Below are 14,247 nucleotides of genomic sequence, written 5' to 3' on the forward strand. Positions count from 1 at the left end.
TGCAGCTACAAGAGATGCAGAGAGAGAGAGCAATGGACACCAATCTGTACCACCCAGAATTGGCCAACACTGTAATAAATATGTTTAGCAGTCGACACTGGAGTTCTTCTAAACACCAAACAGACTTTAAAGCTGCTATTGATGATTGATTGACCATGGGATAAGAAGTGGTAACTTTGGTACTCCTAATTCTCTCTATAATGTGACTGGCTTTGCATGCCCAGGAGTTGAAACATTCCTGTCTCTCTCAATACAGATGACATGCCAAAAATTATGGTGACACTCTCAAATGAAAAAGATACAATTTAACTTCCAATTTCAAAAATATTGCTTGTCCTGGAAATAAGGTTAGAGAAAGAAAGTAAAAATATTTTCTTGCAGAAAGAAATTATAGACAGTAAAAACAGGTCATAAATGAGACTTGACCAAGCTGCTGCTATTGAGCAAAGCAGGTAGTTATTTACAGCAGTAGTAAAAATAGGATAAACATTGGAATCTGCTTTCACCTATAAATATTAAGTCATTACCATAAAATCAAAGGCTCTATAACTATGGCAAGCCTCTTAAATTAACATACAGAGCACACAGAACCTGATAATCAGTATAGAGATAATCAGCGGTAAACAACTGTGAGCTGCGGACACTTAAAAGATGGGCACATGACAAAGATAACTGCAGTGCCACCACCACCTTCTTTTCATGGGAGGGTTTCATTAAAAACCGTGATACACCTCAAATGAGGGATTTTACAAGGCACACTAAATATAGCTTCCTCTGAGCTGAAGTTTTAATTTTATCTGTTTTAAGAGAGAATATTAATATATTTGACTTAAAGTGTTCACCCACACATTATGGTTGTACTGTGCTAATATTATACTATGCAGGGTACATGTTCAGTAAATAGTAACATTAACAAATTGTTATCAAATTCTGCAGCTTTCAGGCACAAAATTACAGAAAATCACAAACCTCCAAAAATGAGGTTCACAACCACAGCACTAAAATAACCCTGAAAAAAGCCAACTGAAAAGTGCTAATGATGCTTTTAATTTAGAAGTCTTGCTGCTTGAATGACTTGAGAGAAACTCTTTGTATGAAAATTGTTCTAGAAAAGCAATATTAGAATTGCTGTTCATCACAGGCAAAATAATTGACTTGTTTCAGACACTGGTGCTAAGTGGCGTTTTCTCCACTTTAACATCTGTACTTGATTGAGGCATCAAGTTTTCTCTTTATCAGATATTTAATTTTTAACACTCACTGTGGTTGGGCTTAGAACAAGCATTAATTAAAAACGATTATATAATCAAATCACCAAAAATGCTTAACATACCAAGATTTCACACATGGGCACTTTGGAGACAGTTCAGATCTTTTATACAAATGTGCTCAGCTTCTGTGGTAATTTGAACATCTAAATGCACAATTTGGATGTCCTCCGAAAAAGTGCTGACAGTAACTGATCAAATAAATTGAATTATTAATATCTGATTACTCTATAAACTGAAGATACATTATGGATGGGTTTGGGGATTTTTTTTCTTGCATCAAAATATTATTCTACAAATACGAAGAATGAATATATAGTGAAAGGAACCAGAAAACATTACAGTAGGAACAATTGGTTACTTGCTGCATAGTAATTCAGTTCCTCAAGAGGTGTTTCTAGATCTACTGCACTAATGGTGTGTATAGGCCCATTAAACTTGAGACAATTCTCTGATCATTAATACATAGGAAGAGCATTCCCACAACAATAATAAACCAGAGCTTGCTAAGTTTTCAGTGCTGTCCCTACACCCAGTATGACGTACAAAGCTTGAAAAAACACAGTTACTATACAGATGTTTCTTCTTATTTAAGTGCTCATCCATATATATTTTCTGCTATCCAGCAAGTCCCCCAAATTAGCCTCCTCTTGACACTGTTGACTGGAATTTATCAGTCCTTTCATGGAGCAATTCCTTCTTAGACGTGCTTGTCACCACATTTGTAACTCATCCCAACCAGGCTTTCCCATATGTGAGGAGTATCTGTCAAGAGAGTGTCTGATAGGAATGCAGCTTCCTTGCAGCTTTCCATTATCTATTAGATGCCTTTGTCCAAAATATCCTGTAGATATTAGGACTGTGGTAGAACATGAACTAACATGCCGAGTTCATATTTGTTTAATTTTATTCAAAGAGAATGTTACTGATAACTGCTGATCTGCAAGTAAAACTTGAATGTAATTACATCTTTATTTTCAAAGTGGAGTGATACAGCTTATATTTAAATATATAAAACTAGTTTTTTAAAAAAATTGTATTAGTTGACGTATTTTGGATGTTTGAAGAAAAAGTTGTTTTGTCAGCTGAGGAAATGATACTAAAAAGTGGGTTTTTTTAATAGTAAAAGTATTATTAAACTTTATCTTTGATACATTGAAAATGAAACTAAAAATACAAGGAAAATCTTGAAGAATTATAATAAAAATTCCTGTGTTAAGAACTGTAGGCATAAATTCGTAAATAATATACACCTCACTTGTTTAAAAGCAAGGATAATGGTTAAAGATCCCTTGACCTAAGGGGTCAGCATAAAGGCTATTTTAACTTTGCTTGAATTTCACTTCCAATTTTGGGGGGAATTCTTGAAAGACATAGACACTAAGCTATTTTTTACTCAAGGTAGAACCCACAAAGAACAGATTTTAAAGCAGGGGAATGGGCATTAGCATATAATAACAGAAAAAGCTTGTCAATGTTTATGTGTGTAGTTACTGGGTTTTTGGGGCACTACAGACTCTCATTTAGGGCTAGCTGATGATCTACAATGAAATCCTTTATTTCAGTAAGGGCAGAAGACATCCACTCTATGTATTAATGCTGTAAGATGTCTTTCAATAGGCAGTTGATTTCAGGCTGTAACCAAAGTATTTGTGTGTTCTGTATCTGCTTTGAGCAGCAATTATCAACAGGATCCAGCTATAAAAATTCAGGTCACATTATCAGCAAGTAGAGAAAGGGCCTTTTGTTTCCTCTGCAGGGAAGGCTGCAACATGACAGTGAAAGAATTCTTTTGAACAAAGAACTCCTCAGATGTTTTGAGAAGTGAAGCAAAAATGAATAACTGCTTTTCATTCTTCTTCAAAAACAGAATCATTTTTGTAAGTTCAATAAGAATTACTTTCTGGTTGTTACTATTTTTCCTAATCTACTTGGCTCTAACCATCCTCTGAAGAAATAGTTTATTTGTATTCTTCTTTTGCTCCTGAAACATCCTGTTATCTTTTGCATGATGAGAAACACTTATCACTATAAATGTTTTTCTTCTCAAGGCTGGAGAATGCATTCTTTTACCTGGAAAAGCTCTTCTCTACAGAGACTTGCAATGCAGTTTATGCAGAATTCACTGCCTTACATTCTTCCAGGATTAGTTTGTTGAAAAATATCTCAGATTACAAGTGTCTCTTAAAATGATGTAGTGCAGATGAGATATTGGTGTAGAACTGAATTTTAAACATTAATATCTCACTTGATATTTAAGTCTTACAACAATGACAGGTGAGACTTTTTATGATTAAATGGTCTTGACAACACATATCTCTTTTTGTTCATAAAGTCAGACTCAGTAGGTTACTTGTACTTAGCAGGTTACAGCAGGTTCAACATACACTATGAGAAAGCGCCTGGGAAGATAACTGTTTAGAAATTATATTCCATATTCATCTAACATCATTAACTGTAATGCCCATTCAGCTTTGGTCAATAGAAATAAAAAACCCAACAACCTGCTTTTCATTGAATTGTATTTAGTATTATGATAATTCAAATGGCGTTTTGTAAAGCGCTCTCAAATTTTTCTAAAATCTATATAAAAATACTGTATTGCTTTTATCAATAAGCACATAAGAGCATTCTAAGGGGCACGTGAAGACGCTGATGTGCTCCCACACAGAATTGCTGATGACAGACAACTTTATGAGGGCCAAAGTTTATTGTTCAGGACAGCAAAATGAATGCTTTAAATGGTTTGAAAGCTATGTACAAGCAATCTAAAAGACAAAACCAGAACTGCTAATGCCTCTCCTTCTGCTATCTATATACGAGATATAGTAGAGATTCTGTTCTAGTGGTTTTGATCCCAAGATGAAATGAATGTGTATTGTATATGAAGAGAGATATTTCAAAATCTTGTCAAAAATCACTTGGCATACTTGTTTAAACACATAACATGTTATAACCCTTTCTGACAGTAGCTGGCATAGAACACACATATAGTCAGAAAAAAATACATTGAAGTTTTTCAATTGATTTATCAATATTTTCTTAAAAGCTTTTCCTGTTGACAGAAACAACACTCTCTTTAATAAGACTGATAATTATTAAGTTTGTCTAAGCATGATAAGATGCAAGCCACCAGAAGTGATAGCATTTATAAACAATTTTTCCAAGAGATGTTTGAACTTTTTGTAAAAATTAAAGAAAATAATAGTATGAGAAATAGACATAATTTAAGCGTTTTATCATCAGGAAATTAAATCAGTGGATCAAAAGTATCACAGTAGTAACAAACAGCAACTGCAGATTTATTAAAAATAGATGATGATGCAAGGAAGTGTAGCTTATAAAGTTCCCTCTGTTTCAGTAAATACAATCTAACACAGTCTTGCTTACAGATGTGCCTTAAGAAAGATCTTCAGTTGTGGATTTCTACCTATCACCAGCTTATCCAAAGACAAAGTCAATTGACCATATGGGACCAATACCAGAGAAGTTATATAAAAAGATACTGTGGAGAAAGAGAAAATCTCAGATATGATCAGGAACATGATGAAGCCAGACAGCATATATCTTTCAATGAACTATAAATAAATACATAACGAGATCAAGGAAGGTCCATGGATTTCATAGAATCATAGAATAATGGAATGGTTTGGGTTCAAAGGGACCTTTTAAGGTCATCTAGTCCACTGTTTTGAATAAAAATAAATTAAAGAGAAACCAAAAGAGAATTCTTGCTGTTCTTAAAGGTTTCTGGAGTATAGTTCACAGGTCCAATACTTTGAATAAGCATAAATTTTATGGAAAGGATCACTGAGAGTACCTGACAGATGTTAGCAAACATACTTGATGTGATACAGTATTTATATGGCAGAAGAAAAAGGAGCAAAATGAAGTGTCATGTTAAATAAAACCTGAAAATACAAAATGAAAGAACTGGGGTAAGTAAGAAAGAAAGAAAACAAAGAGAGACAAATGGCTAAAGTATTACACTTCATGCAAAGAAGACATATATTTAAACGAAGATTGTGATGAGTCTGCAAATTAATAGAAGAACCTTAAACGAGAGAAGGATGTGGATGATAAGACAAGACAAGGATAAATCAAAAGACTTGCAAACATAGCGACAGCAGCACAAAAAAGAAAGGCAATAAATAAATATTTGAAAACCAAAAGAACATCAAACTTTCCCACCCACACAGCCAGTCTGACTTAAAATGCAACTAAGGTGTAGAATTGTCAGTGGAAATCCAAAAGCTAAAAGATCCTAAAGGAACTAAAGGTACATCAAAAACTCAGGTAAGGGAAGTAGACTCATTCACTGAACTGTAAAGACCAGAATTTTACAAGTTGTCAAAAGAGGAGTTAATCTATTTCCTGTAAAAAGCTAGCTAACACAGGGCAGATTTTAATGACCACTTTTACAGTCTTCACATAAACAATACAAAATGCAATAATGGAAAACAGATAAAGAAAATCAGTTCTTTAAGCTGGATTTTCAAAAGAGAATTGATAATACTGGTAGAAAGAAAAGGACTTCAATAGCACTGGAAGATATATGGTCATTCAATATACTGCATTAGAAAATCAGATGTCATAGGTGTCTGAAAAGAAGAAATTTAGAAACAGATGCGTTATCATCTTTATTTAAAAGTCAGCCTTCACAAAGAACATGGGAAAAATTTAAAAGGCTTAATGTGTTTCGAATATTGTATGAAGTTAACAAAAAATCAAATCATAAAATTATAAATACAGGTGTTTCACAAGAATCCCACTGATGTTCAAGCACCTGGTAGAACTTCTGCAAAACTCGATACTTTTTTCCAGGACAATACAAAGATTTCCGTTTCAAATGGCACCACACTGGGCACTCTAGACATATATCCATCAAACCACCTTTTTTCCTCCCTTTATTATTAAACTCCAGAGTCAGGTTGATACATTTCTAATTTAACTGACCAACAGGAATATGAAAGTCCTTCCCTTTGGGAGGACAGGCAATCTGAAAGCCTTAGTGACTGCCAAGCATATAAAGAAAGCTAACCAACCTAAGACTGAAAGTACAGTAAGTAGGGACTTCTGAGGATCACTGCCTGTCTGGTTCCAATACTTCACACCACTCTGGCTACATATCCTTCCTGTCTTCTGACTGTAGTAAAGCAAACAGGGGAGTGGGAATATAAAAATGCCCTAAGTTTTCCTAAATATCTTTCTAATTAAGGTAATAATCTGAAAACTGAGTCTATTACTGTTTGAAGATAAATGATTTAAGGCAGATAGAAAATTTAGTGGTCTTGCATCCACAATGTTTATTCAGTCTCTCATAAAGTTGTTGGAACCTTAGAGTACAGCAACATTTGAGCAGAGGTTAACGAAAATCTGAATGTTTATGCAGAAAAGATAAAAAATTATATTCTTTTGGGATAGAATAAGTTTCACTGTGGAATATCTGCAAGGTTATATTGTTCTGATATGAAAAAGGACAACTTGTGCTTAAAAATGTATGCTTTCTAGATATTCTAGTAAGACACCTACAGTGAACCACAGCCAATAAACATGCTAACAATATCACTTGCCCTGTTTGTACCGCAAAGTGTGTACATTATTATGTTAGTTTAAAAAAGGGCTGCTTGATAAAGTTTACATGCTGGTTAATAAAAAAATCCATTATCCCATTTTCCCAGCAAGCCCAAGACCTGTGGCAAGGGAATAGAAACATAGCAGGGTCAAAAATTAAGCAGAACCTAAGAGATAATGGTGAAATATCTGGAAATATGGGAATTACTACATAGACAACACAGAAACGCATCTGAGCTCAGACTGGTAACAGTTTTTAAGATAGGACTGTGCAAACCCAAGCAATTAGGTAGCTCACCAAATGTTTGGATTTATCAATACTTGGCTGCAGCCCTTCTTGCAAAATCCAGGGTTGCCTATTTTACCTCCTTTTTTTCCTCTACCCCCAGGCCCAGCTGTAGCAAAATTCCTCTGAATCCTGTTTCCTATATGCCCTTCCTCAGCGTGCCAGCAGCATGTACGGTACCTGGTGTAAAAGCTGCACATATGCTGATGGGTGGCTGCATGGCAGGAACAAGTTTTGACCGACCATCTGATCACTGTTTTACAGCTGCTGCATAGACCAGGCAGCATATACTGCTCCACCGTTGCTGAGTAAGACACACAAATCACTATATACGTACACTTTGGCTAGACCTGACCCAAGGGAACCAGAAATTGTCTAACAGACTACTCTGAGTGGGTTAACAAACTCAGTAGAGCTGTAGGGTAACAGAGTACACACAGAGCTCTGCAGCCAGCTGTGTGCTGGTACCAGTAGCCATCAGCACTGGTTTAAAGGTGGCATGGCTGCATCCTAAATATATTCTCTGTTGTAGTCAGCAAAAGCATATGATTCTCTGATTTTATTGGTTTTGGTTATGATTACAGTATTATCTTGTCTCTTAGAAGAGGAACACAAATACTCTTTCATATGATGACTTTTATCTCAAATACTCATTAAACTCCCAATTCCAATACTTCTTAGTAAAACATTATCTGTTAAAATATCTCCTGCCTTAAATGTTCAGGTTTTAGACCTTTGGCAGTGCTGTTATTCCACCATGAAGTTTTAAAGGATATAACAAACCTAAATGTCAAAAAAATCAAATAAACACTACTATACATTTAATAAAAAAAACCTTTTGTGCTATTTTTACCATTTTATAAGAGCAACAAGGGAATTCACACATTGATTTTTTCCCTCTATTGGTAATTTTTGTGGTTAAATGTGCGTTACCCTTAATACTTACTTTGTGTCTGTTGGAAAAATATACATTTAGGTTCCACTTATTATTCACCAGAAAAACATTACAAAATTCATAATAATAAATTGCAAATAAGAAAGATTTCTACTGAACCTGGAAGAGTAAATCTAGACAGTAATACCTGAAACAACTCCAATTCCATCATCACAGTCATAATCAGAGACTTCACTGTCGCTTATTCTTTTGGACCCTGCCAAAAAAAAAAAAATCAGAAATGTATCATTTATCTTCCTGTAGGTGAAAGCTATCCTCAGCAAAAATACATAAATAAACATAAGGATTTCATACTAGACAATGAAGCATTAATCTAAGCATATAACGGAAATTATTGATGTTGCATTATTGCAAATATTTTAGTGTACCAATGATTTTCATCTAAATGTTTAATGTAATATAAAATTAAATGCTGCAATACAGCTCCACAACATTGCTTTTATGAAATATTTTCATATACTTCATATCTATATATATTCACTCCATCTAGAAATTGTCATCACACTGTTCATCTTCCAAGTTTTCATATACAAGTCACCATCCCTCCCCAAAGTCTTTGAACACCAGAAAAATAAATGATAGCAATAACATTAAATGGATGTAATGTTTTCTTTAGGTTATTAGTAAGCATTCTCAGGAGAACAGGCAGCTTCACACATATAGTGTGTCCTGAAAAACCAAATTTCTCTGTGATACTTTAGAGGAAGCAAGTTATTAAATGCTCTATAGGAGTACACCTGTCAAAATACCTAGAGCTTAGGTGGCAAAAGCAGATTCCACATCCACAATTAGAGCCAAAATGTAGGTCACACAGGACAAATATATAGTCAGTTTGTGTTTAGCTTAAGTTTACTTCTGTCCTCTGTGGCATCTTTTAAACAGTATTTGATTGCTGACATCAGGATTAAGCACTGGCATGTGAATGATAATTATTCATTTACTTGTTTTAAATGTGAAAATCCCTGTTCTTTAGCAAGATAGTGTGTCAGTTCTAATTCTCTGACCATCTAAAAATAGGTAACTAGTAGGTAGAAGATTTAATATAATTATCACCAATCCTTCAATCATGTGCAAGATTTTTTTATTCCTACCACAGGATGATTTATTCTGAAAAACACACACACACACACACAAATACCAGTAAAAACTGGGAGCAAACCTAAAGAAGGCCAGGACAAAGAAGGATTAATGTTCTGTCTGGGTGACTGGCACAGAAGAATCCCTACCCTCCTTTCCCAAGAGAAAACTGGGAGAACAAGTGCTAAGAGGATTTTTGACAAAAATAAAAAGGTTTCAGTTTAAAGACATTTTAGAAATTATTTGAATCATAAGAACTGCTGTCCTTTGTCAGACTGTCTAACATCTGTCTACTCATCAAGGGATAGGGGAAGGTCCTTCTTCAGTGGAAAGAGTGTGCTTACAAGACCTTTATAGAAAAAGTTTTCTGTGTTGCACCCTTCCAGCTTTCAACAGGTAGGGGTCCTGGCAACTGAGTCTTCTCCTAACCCATCCTGTTTACCCTAAGTCATTAATCAGCCCATTCTCCACAAATTCATATGATTTCTTCTTGTGTCAGAGTATTCTCTTGGCCTCTATAATACGCTGTGTCAGTAAGTTCTGCAGTTTAATTTTGCGTTGTGTGAAATAGACTTCCCTCTGTTTTATTGCTTTTACACTATTTCAGACAACGCCCTCCAAGCTTTTGTATTCTGAGAAACATGAATCAGCATTCTGTATTCTCCCACAGTCATCTCTTTTTTTGAGCTGAAATATCATTGTTTAGTGCCTTTGCATATGCAAACCGTTCCATATTTCTAATTGTTCCTGCTGTATTTGTATGTTGTCTATTTCTTCTGTGCCTTTTATGAGAAGTCAGAAGTGATTGCAGCAATCAAGATGTGGGTGTATGAATTTATAAACTAGACTGCAGAGTATTTCTTTTGGGATAAAAATTGCTCTGTTAAAAATTATTCAACTAGAAAATGGTATAAGTGTGATATGCATTAATTCTTAGAAAACACAATCTAGCCTGCCATGCCATTATGCAATTCCAGTATAGCAATGTTAATTATTGTTATTTAATTACAGTAAAGGTTGCGAGTTTTTTGCTTACAAATAGGAAATTAAAACTAGTACAAGGAAATCCATGCTTTGTTTTCCTACACCCTGCAATTCTTACACAGTAGAATTCAGGAAGGTTCAATTTATTATAAAAGTTTAGAAATAGCCATGCTACAATGGGGAGGGTGAAAGGTGTCTTTGAATTCAAGAAATAATAAGTCTTTCTCTAAAACAAGAAACAGCAAGCAAGTGATCATAATTAGCACTTGAGAAAGCCTAGAAGATGAGGGCAGGAGTGAAGGAAAAGTTTTCAGCCTCCTAATGGACTTTCTGAGAATCAGGATTTCTAAAAGCAATGAAGTCTGACAAGGGCAATATTCAATCTGATTATTTTCTTAATTATAGTGTCACAGAGGTCCAATGAAAATCTCTCCTGCTTCCCAAAGAAAGAGCATCCATTCTGCCTGTGATGCTGTTCCTGATGTCATTTTCAGCAGAGCCTTCTACTGGTGTGGTGATATACACGCCAGTGAGCAAGAAGGATTAGTCTCCATGCTCCTTAGCCACTAATTCAAAACCAGGCTAATAAATAAGGACAATATTTGTGACCAAACACTAAGCAAGAAAGCCCTACTAGTTTGGCTGGGATTTGGCTTGGATCTAAAAGGCAGAAGCCCCTAAAGGGAGTGCAGAGCAGTGCAGTTCTGGCCTCTGGTAACTGGTACTGATCTGGCAGCTGGACTGTGGCTGCTGTGCAGAGATGCCAGTAACATCACTCAGGCCTATCAGAAAGAGGGGACTGGGGAATCGGAAGATGAGGGCAACTGAACAGTTTGCTGATGCTTGTCACATGGATGCTTGGAAAGGTTTGTGTCATGAAAGACATAAGAGGACTGAATCAACTATGATTTGAATGAATGTCATCTCCTTATCATCTAATTCATCCATATGAAAGAATCTAATTACAACTGAAGTTGCTTTTTATTTATGTTTGTATTTACAACTAAGTACATCTGCTTTAACATATTTTTAGAATATTGCATTCTGTATTCTGGAGAAAAGATTTGCATCTTTGAGGATGAAAATAGCCAGCTGTTGTCACAGTTGGCTCTAGACTTCCCAGTTGCATAGCTAAAATTATATGTTGTAGTAGTCACAGGATACATCTGGCAGAAAAGAGAGACTAAGAAGCTTTAATGGACCACAGATATAAAAGACGGGGGTCTCTCTCTCTCTCTCTGTCCCCTCAAACTGCATCTACCTTTTCCATAATCTCCGAACACCTCAACTCCAAATCACCTTCCAGGATCTAGAGACCCTTTTCTCTTTTTACATACAGACCTCTGTCTTCACTCCCATCCAAGCTGCAGGGAAGAGCTGATGCATGGGGAAAGTGAACGGGCCAGGACTGAGACCTGCCCTAAGGATGGAAGTAGAGAAAGAGTAGAGTCAAGGGAAGAATCAGATTTCAGGGCTTTCTCCAATTGTCTTTGCCACTGCGAAGAGGAAAGTCTCTTGTAATAGCTGACATCCCTTAAATATGAAAACATTTTCTCTATGACGAGATATGAAGCTCGTTCAGATCTGGTCATCTATTCTATCTCCTCAAGCAGAGGCTACCTTAAGCAAACTCTAACTACTAACAGACTTAAAACAACTGAAAAATGAACTTGTTTAAGTAATATTCACATTTAATTATAAATGTAAATTTAAATAATGGTTAAGAAGTCAGAAGAAATTTAAACCAGAATTAATTACTTGGTTTTATCTTTGGAAATCAATGTTTTCAGGAAGAACGGAGGAAGGAAAGCATGTCAATTAAATATGTAATGTCAAGAAGTACTGCCTGGAATATGTAACTTCTGCAAAGGAATCAGATTATATTTATTTAAAATGTCTTCCATTAATTTCAGAATGGAACAGACTAGAAAGTGCACAGGTCAAAATCCTGTATTGAATTGAGTATTCAAAATACCAGTATAATTGCTGGCAGCTTAATTTAATATTTGTTATTATTTTTGCAACAGTAATTTCATCTGCTATATATTAATTTTAGATGGTAATTTTCTTTTTAACCTATTGACAATATAAATTTGAAGATTTAGGCTTCAGTTCCTCCTTAGCCACATCTTTTCAAAATACCACTTCATTATCTAAGTAATTTGAACGACTGACCATAAAACAGAGAAAGAACAATTCGTAGTTTATCAGGGAAATGTGACAATGAAGCCTTTCACAAATTATTCTAAAGGAACATTGGTAATGAAACTGTTATTTAGTATTTTAACGAATATCTTAACGTGTATGCCAAATATGTTATAAAATATGGTACTTCTTTCAAGAGCAAGAAGATTAAACCCATTCTAACATAAATTCAAAATTCAGTAAAAAGTTTAAGCATGTAACACCCGGAACACCAGGTGCATCAAATAAATGCATTGGTGCCAATGGTTTGCATATAATTAACTTTTTCTTTGATGGATTTTAAACATGAGGAACGGCATTAATTAAGTTTCACTGCCATTGCACTGGAATATAGCCTATTAATGAAACATTCTTAGGGATATTATTACCATTTTGCCTGATAACTGGGTGGTAACAGATGGTAGATGTTGACTTTTGAATGCCTTCCACCAGGATTAATGATTATTACAGTTAGAGACTGAAGGCAAAATAGACCCCATGCTGTATGATTAGCTAGTGTAAGGCACATTAAAATGCCTTAATTCAGCATAACCTCAACCCCAGTGAAATCAAAAGATACATTCTTGTTCACTTTAGCAAGTTGTGGTTTAATAGTCTTAAACAATCAATAAAACTGTTCTTCAGGTATAGCTTACCTTGGGGACAGTGGAAAACCTCCCCATCAGAACTGGATAACCCTCTGCATCCTCCTTCCCTCCTGCACCTACCTACTCCTTCCCTACCACTGCTCCACAAGCTACCATCGCACCCAGCACAACAACTCTGCAAGAGCATGTACACACTAGAACTGGAAGTTTATGGCACTTGCGCTGTAGTTTTCATTGCAGGGTTGGGGAAAAACCCCATCACCACAAAAACATTAGACCCATTATTTTCACTTTTCATTTAAAAAGTACTTTCTGTTTAAATTTTTACTATTTTACTATTTTTCCTATTTACATTTCTATTAGGCAGAAAAAGAATTTAAAATACAGTAGTTAGTTTAAAAACCTTTCCATTTTTCATCTTTATGGCTAGCAATAATGGAAAGAAAGAAGTGAGGCATTTTATTCCATTTTATGAATCAGATACTTATTTTTTTGTTAATTTTTCACGAGCTGCAGTGTTGATGGCCATGGAAAGCTCTAACAACTTCTGAATAAAAATAATATGGAAATAATTGAAGAAATTTTTAGAGAATATTCTTTGGCTATCCCAAGCCTGTCAGTGTTTAAGAGGCATTTGGACAATGCACTTAATAACATGCTGTAACTTTTAGTCAGACCTGAACTGGTCAGGCAGTTGGACTAGATGATCATTGTATGTCCCTTGCAACTGAACTATTCTATTCTATTCTATTCTATTCTACTTCGACAGAATCACGTTTCTCTCCATAACAACATTCTGAATAACTGGAACTCTTCCAAATGAACGAAACAATCTGCAATCATAAATATCTTCTTGCAAGACAACCTAAATCTGTGGAGAGTTCCGAAAGATATTCTGACTTCTACATGACAATTGAAGTTGGCACAGAGCTGTGCTCCACTCTATTAATATACAGGGGAAACAATGCAAGATATAATACCTTCTGTGCTTCATATATTGCCCACTGGTATTTCTGATATAGGCCTCAAGGGAAGACCAACATATGAGGTTCAAAACTCTACTAAAGCCTATATGACCAACCAATATAGTTATCAGAACTGACTAGGACAGGCGATAGAATGAGAAATAAAATTAAGGTGAGTCAGCTTAAATACAGAATGAGGTGCCAGATTCATGGCTCAGGAATTCTCTGGTTTCCCTGTGGAAAAAAAAAAAAAGAAGAAGAAAGCAGACTAAGCTCCCGAGCTGGGGATCCTACCCTTTACAATGCAGAAAGCTTCTACAAGTTTTTATGGATTCCTTGGGGGAAC

The 14,247-nt window shown here is 35.3% G+C and overlaps 1 protein-coding gene across 40 annotated transcripts in view; it reads right to left on the reverse strand.

Annotated features, from left to right (window-relative positions):
• The window catches only part of RIMS2 (regulating synaptic membrane exocytosis 2), a 488,690-nt gene that overhangs the window by 175,153 nt on the left and 299,290 nt on the right, over positions 1 to 14,247 (reverse strand). For all 40 annotated transcript variants that reach the window (XM_059815848.1, XM_059815828.1, XM_059815837.1 and 37 more), the window contains one exon: positions 8,211 to 8,279. In XM_059815848.1, the coding sequence (XP_059671831.1) occupies positions 8,211 to 8,279 (69 nt within the window). The remainder of the gene's footprint in view (positions 1 to 8,210; positions 8,280 to 14,247) is intronic.

This window comes from Gavia stellata, chromosome 3 (genome assembly GCF_030936135.1).
Source record: "Gavia stellata isolate bGavSte3 chromosome 3, bGavSte3.hap2, whole genome shotgun sequence".
NCBI classification, from domain to species: domain Eukaryota; kingdom Metazoa; phylum Chordata; class Aves; order Gaviiformes; family Gaviidae; genus Gavia; species Gavia stellata.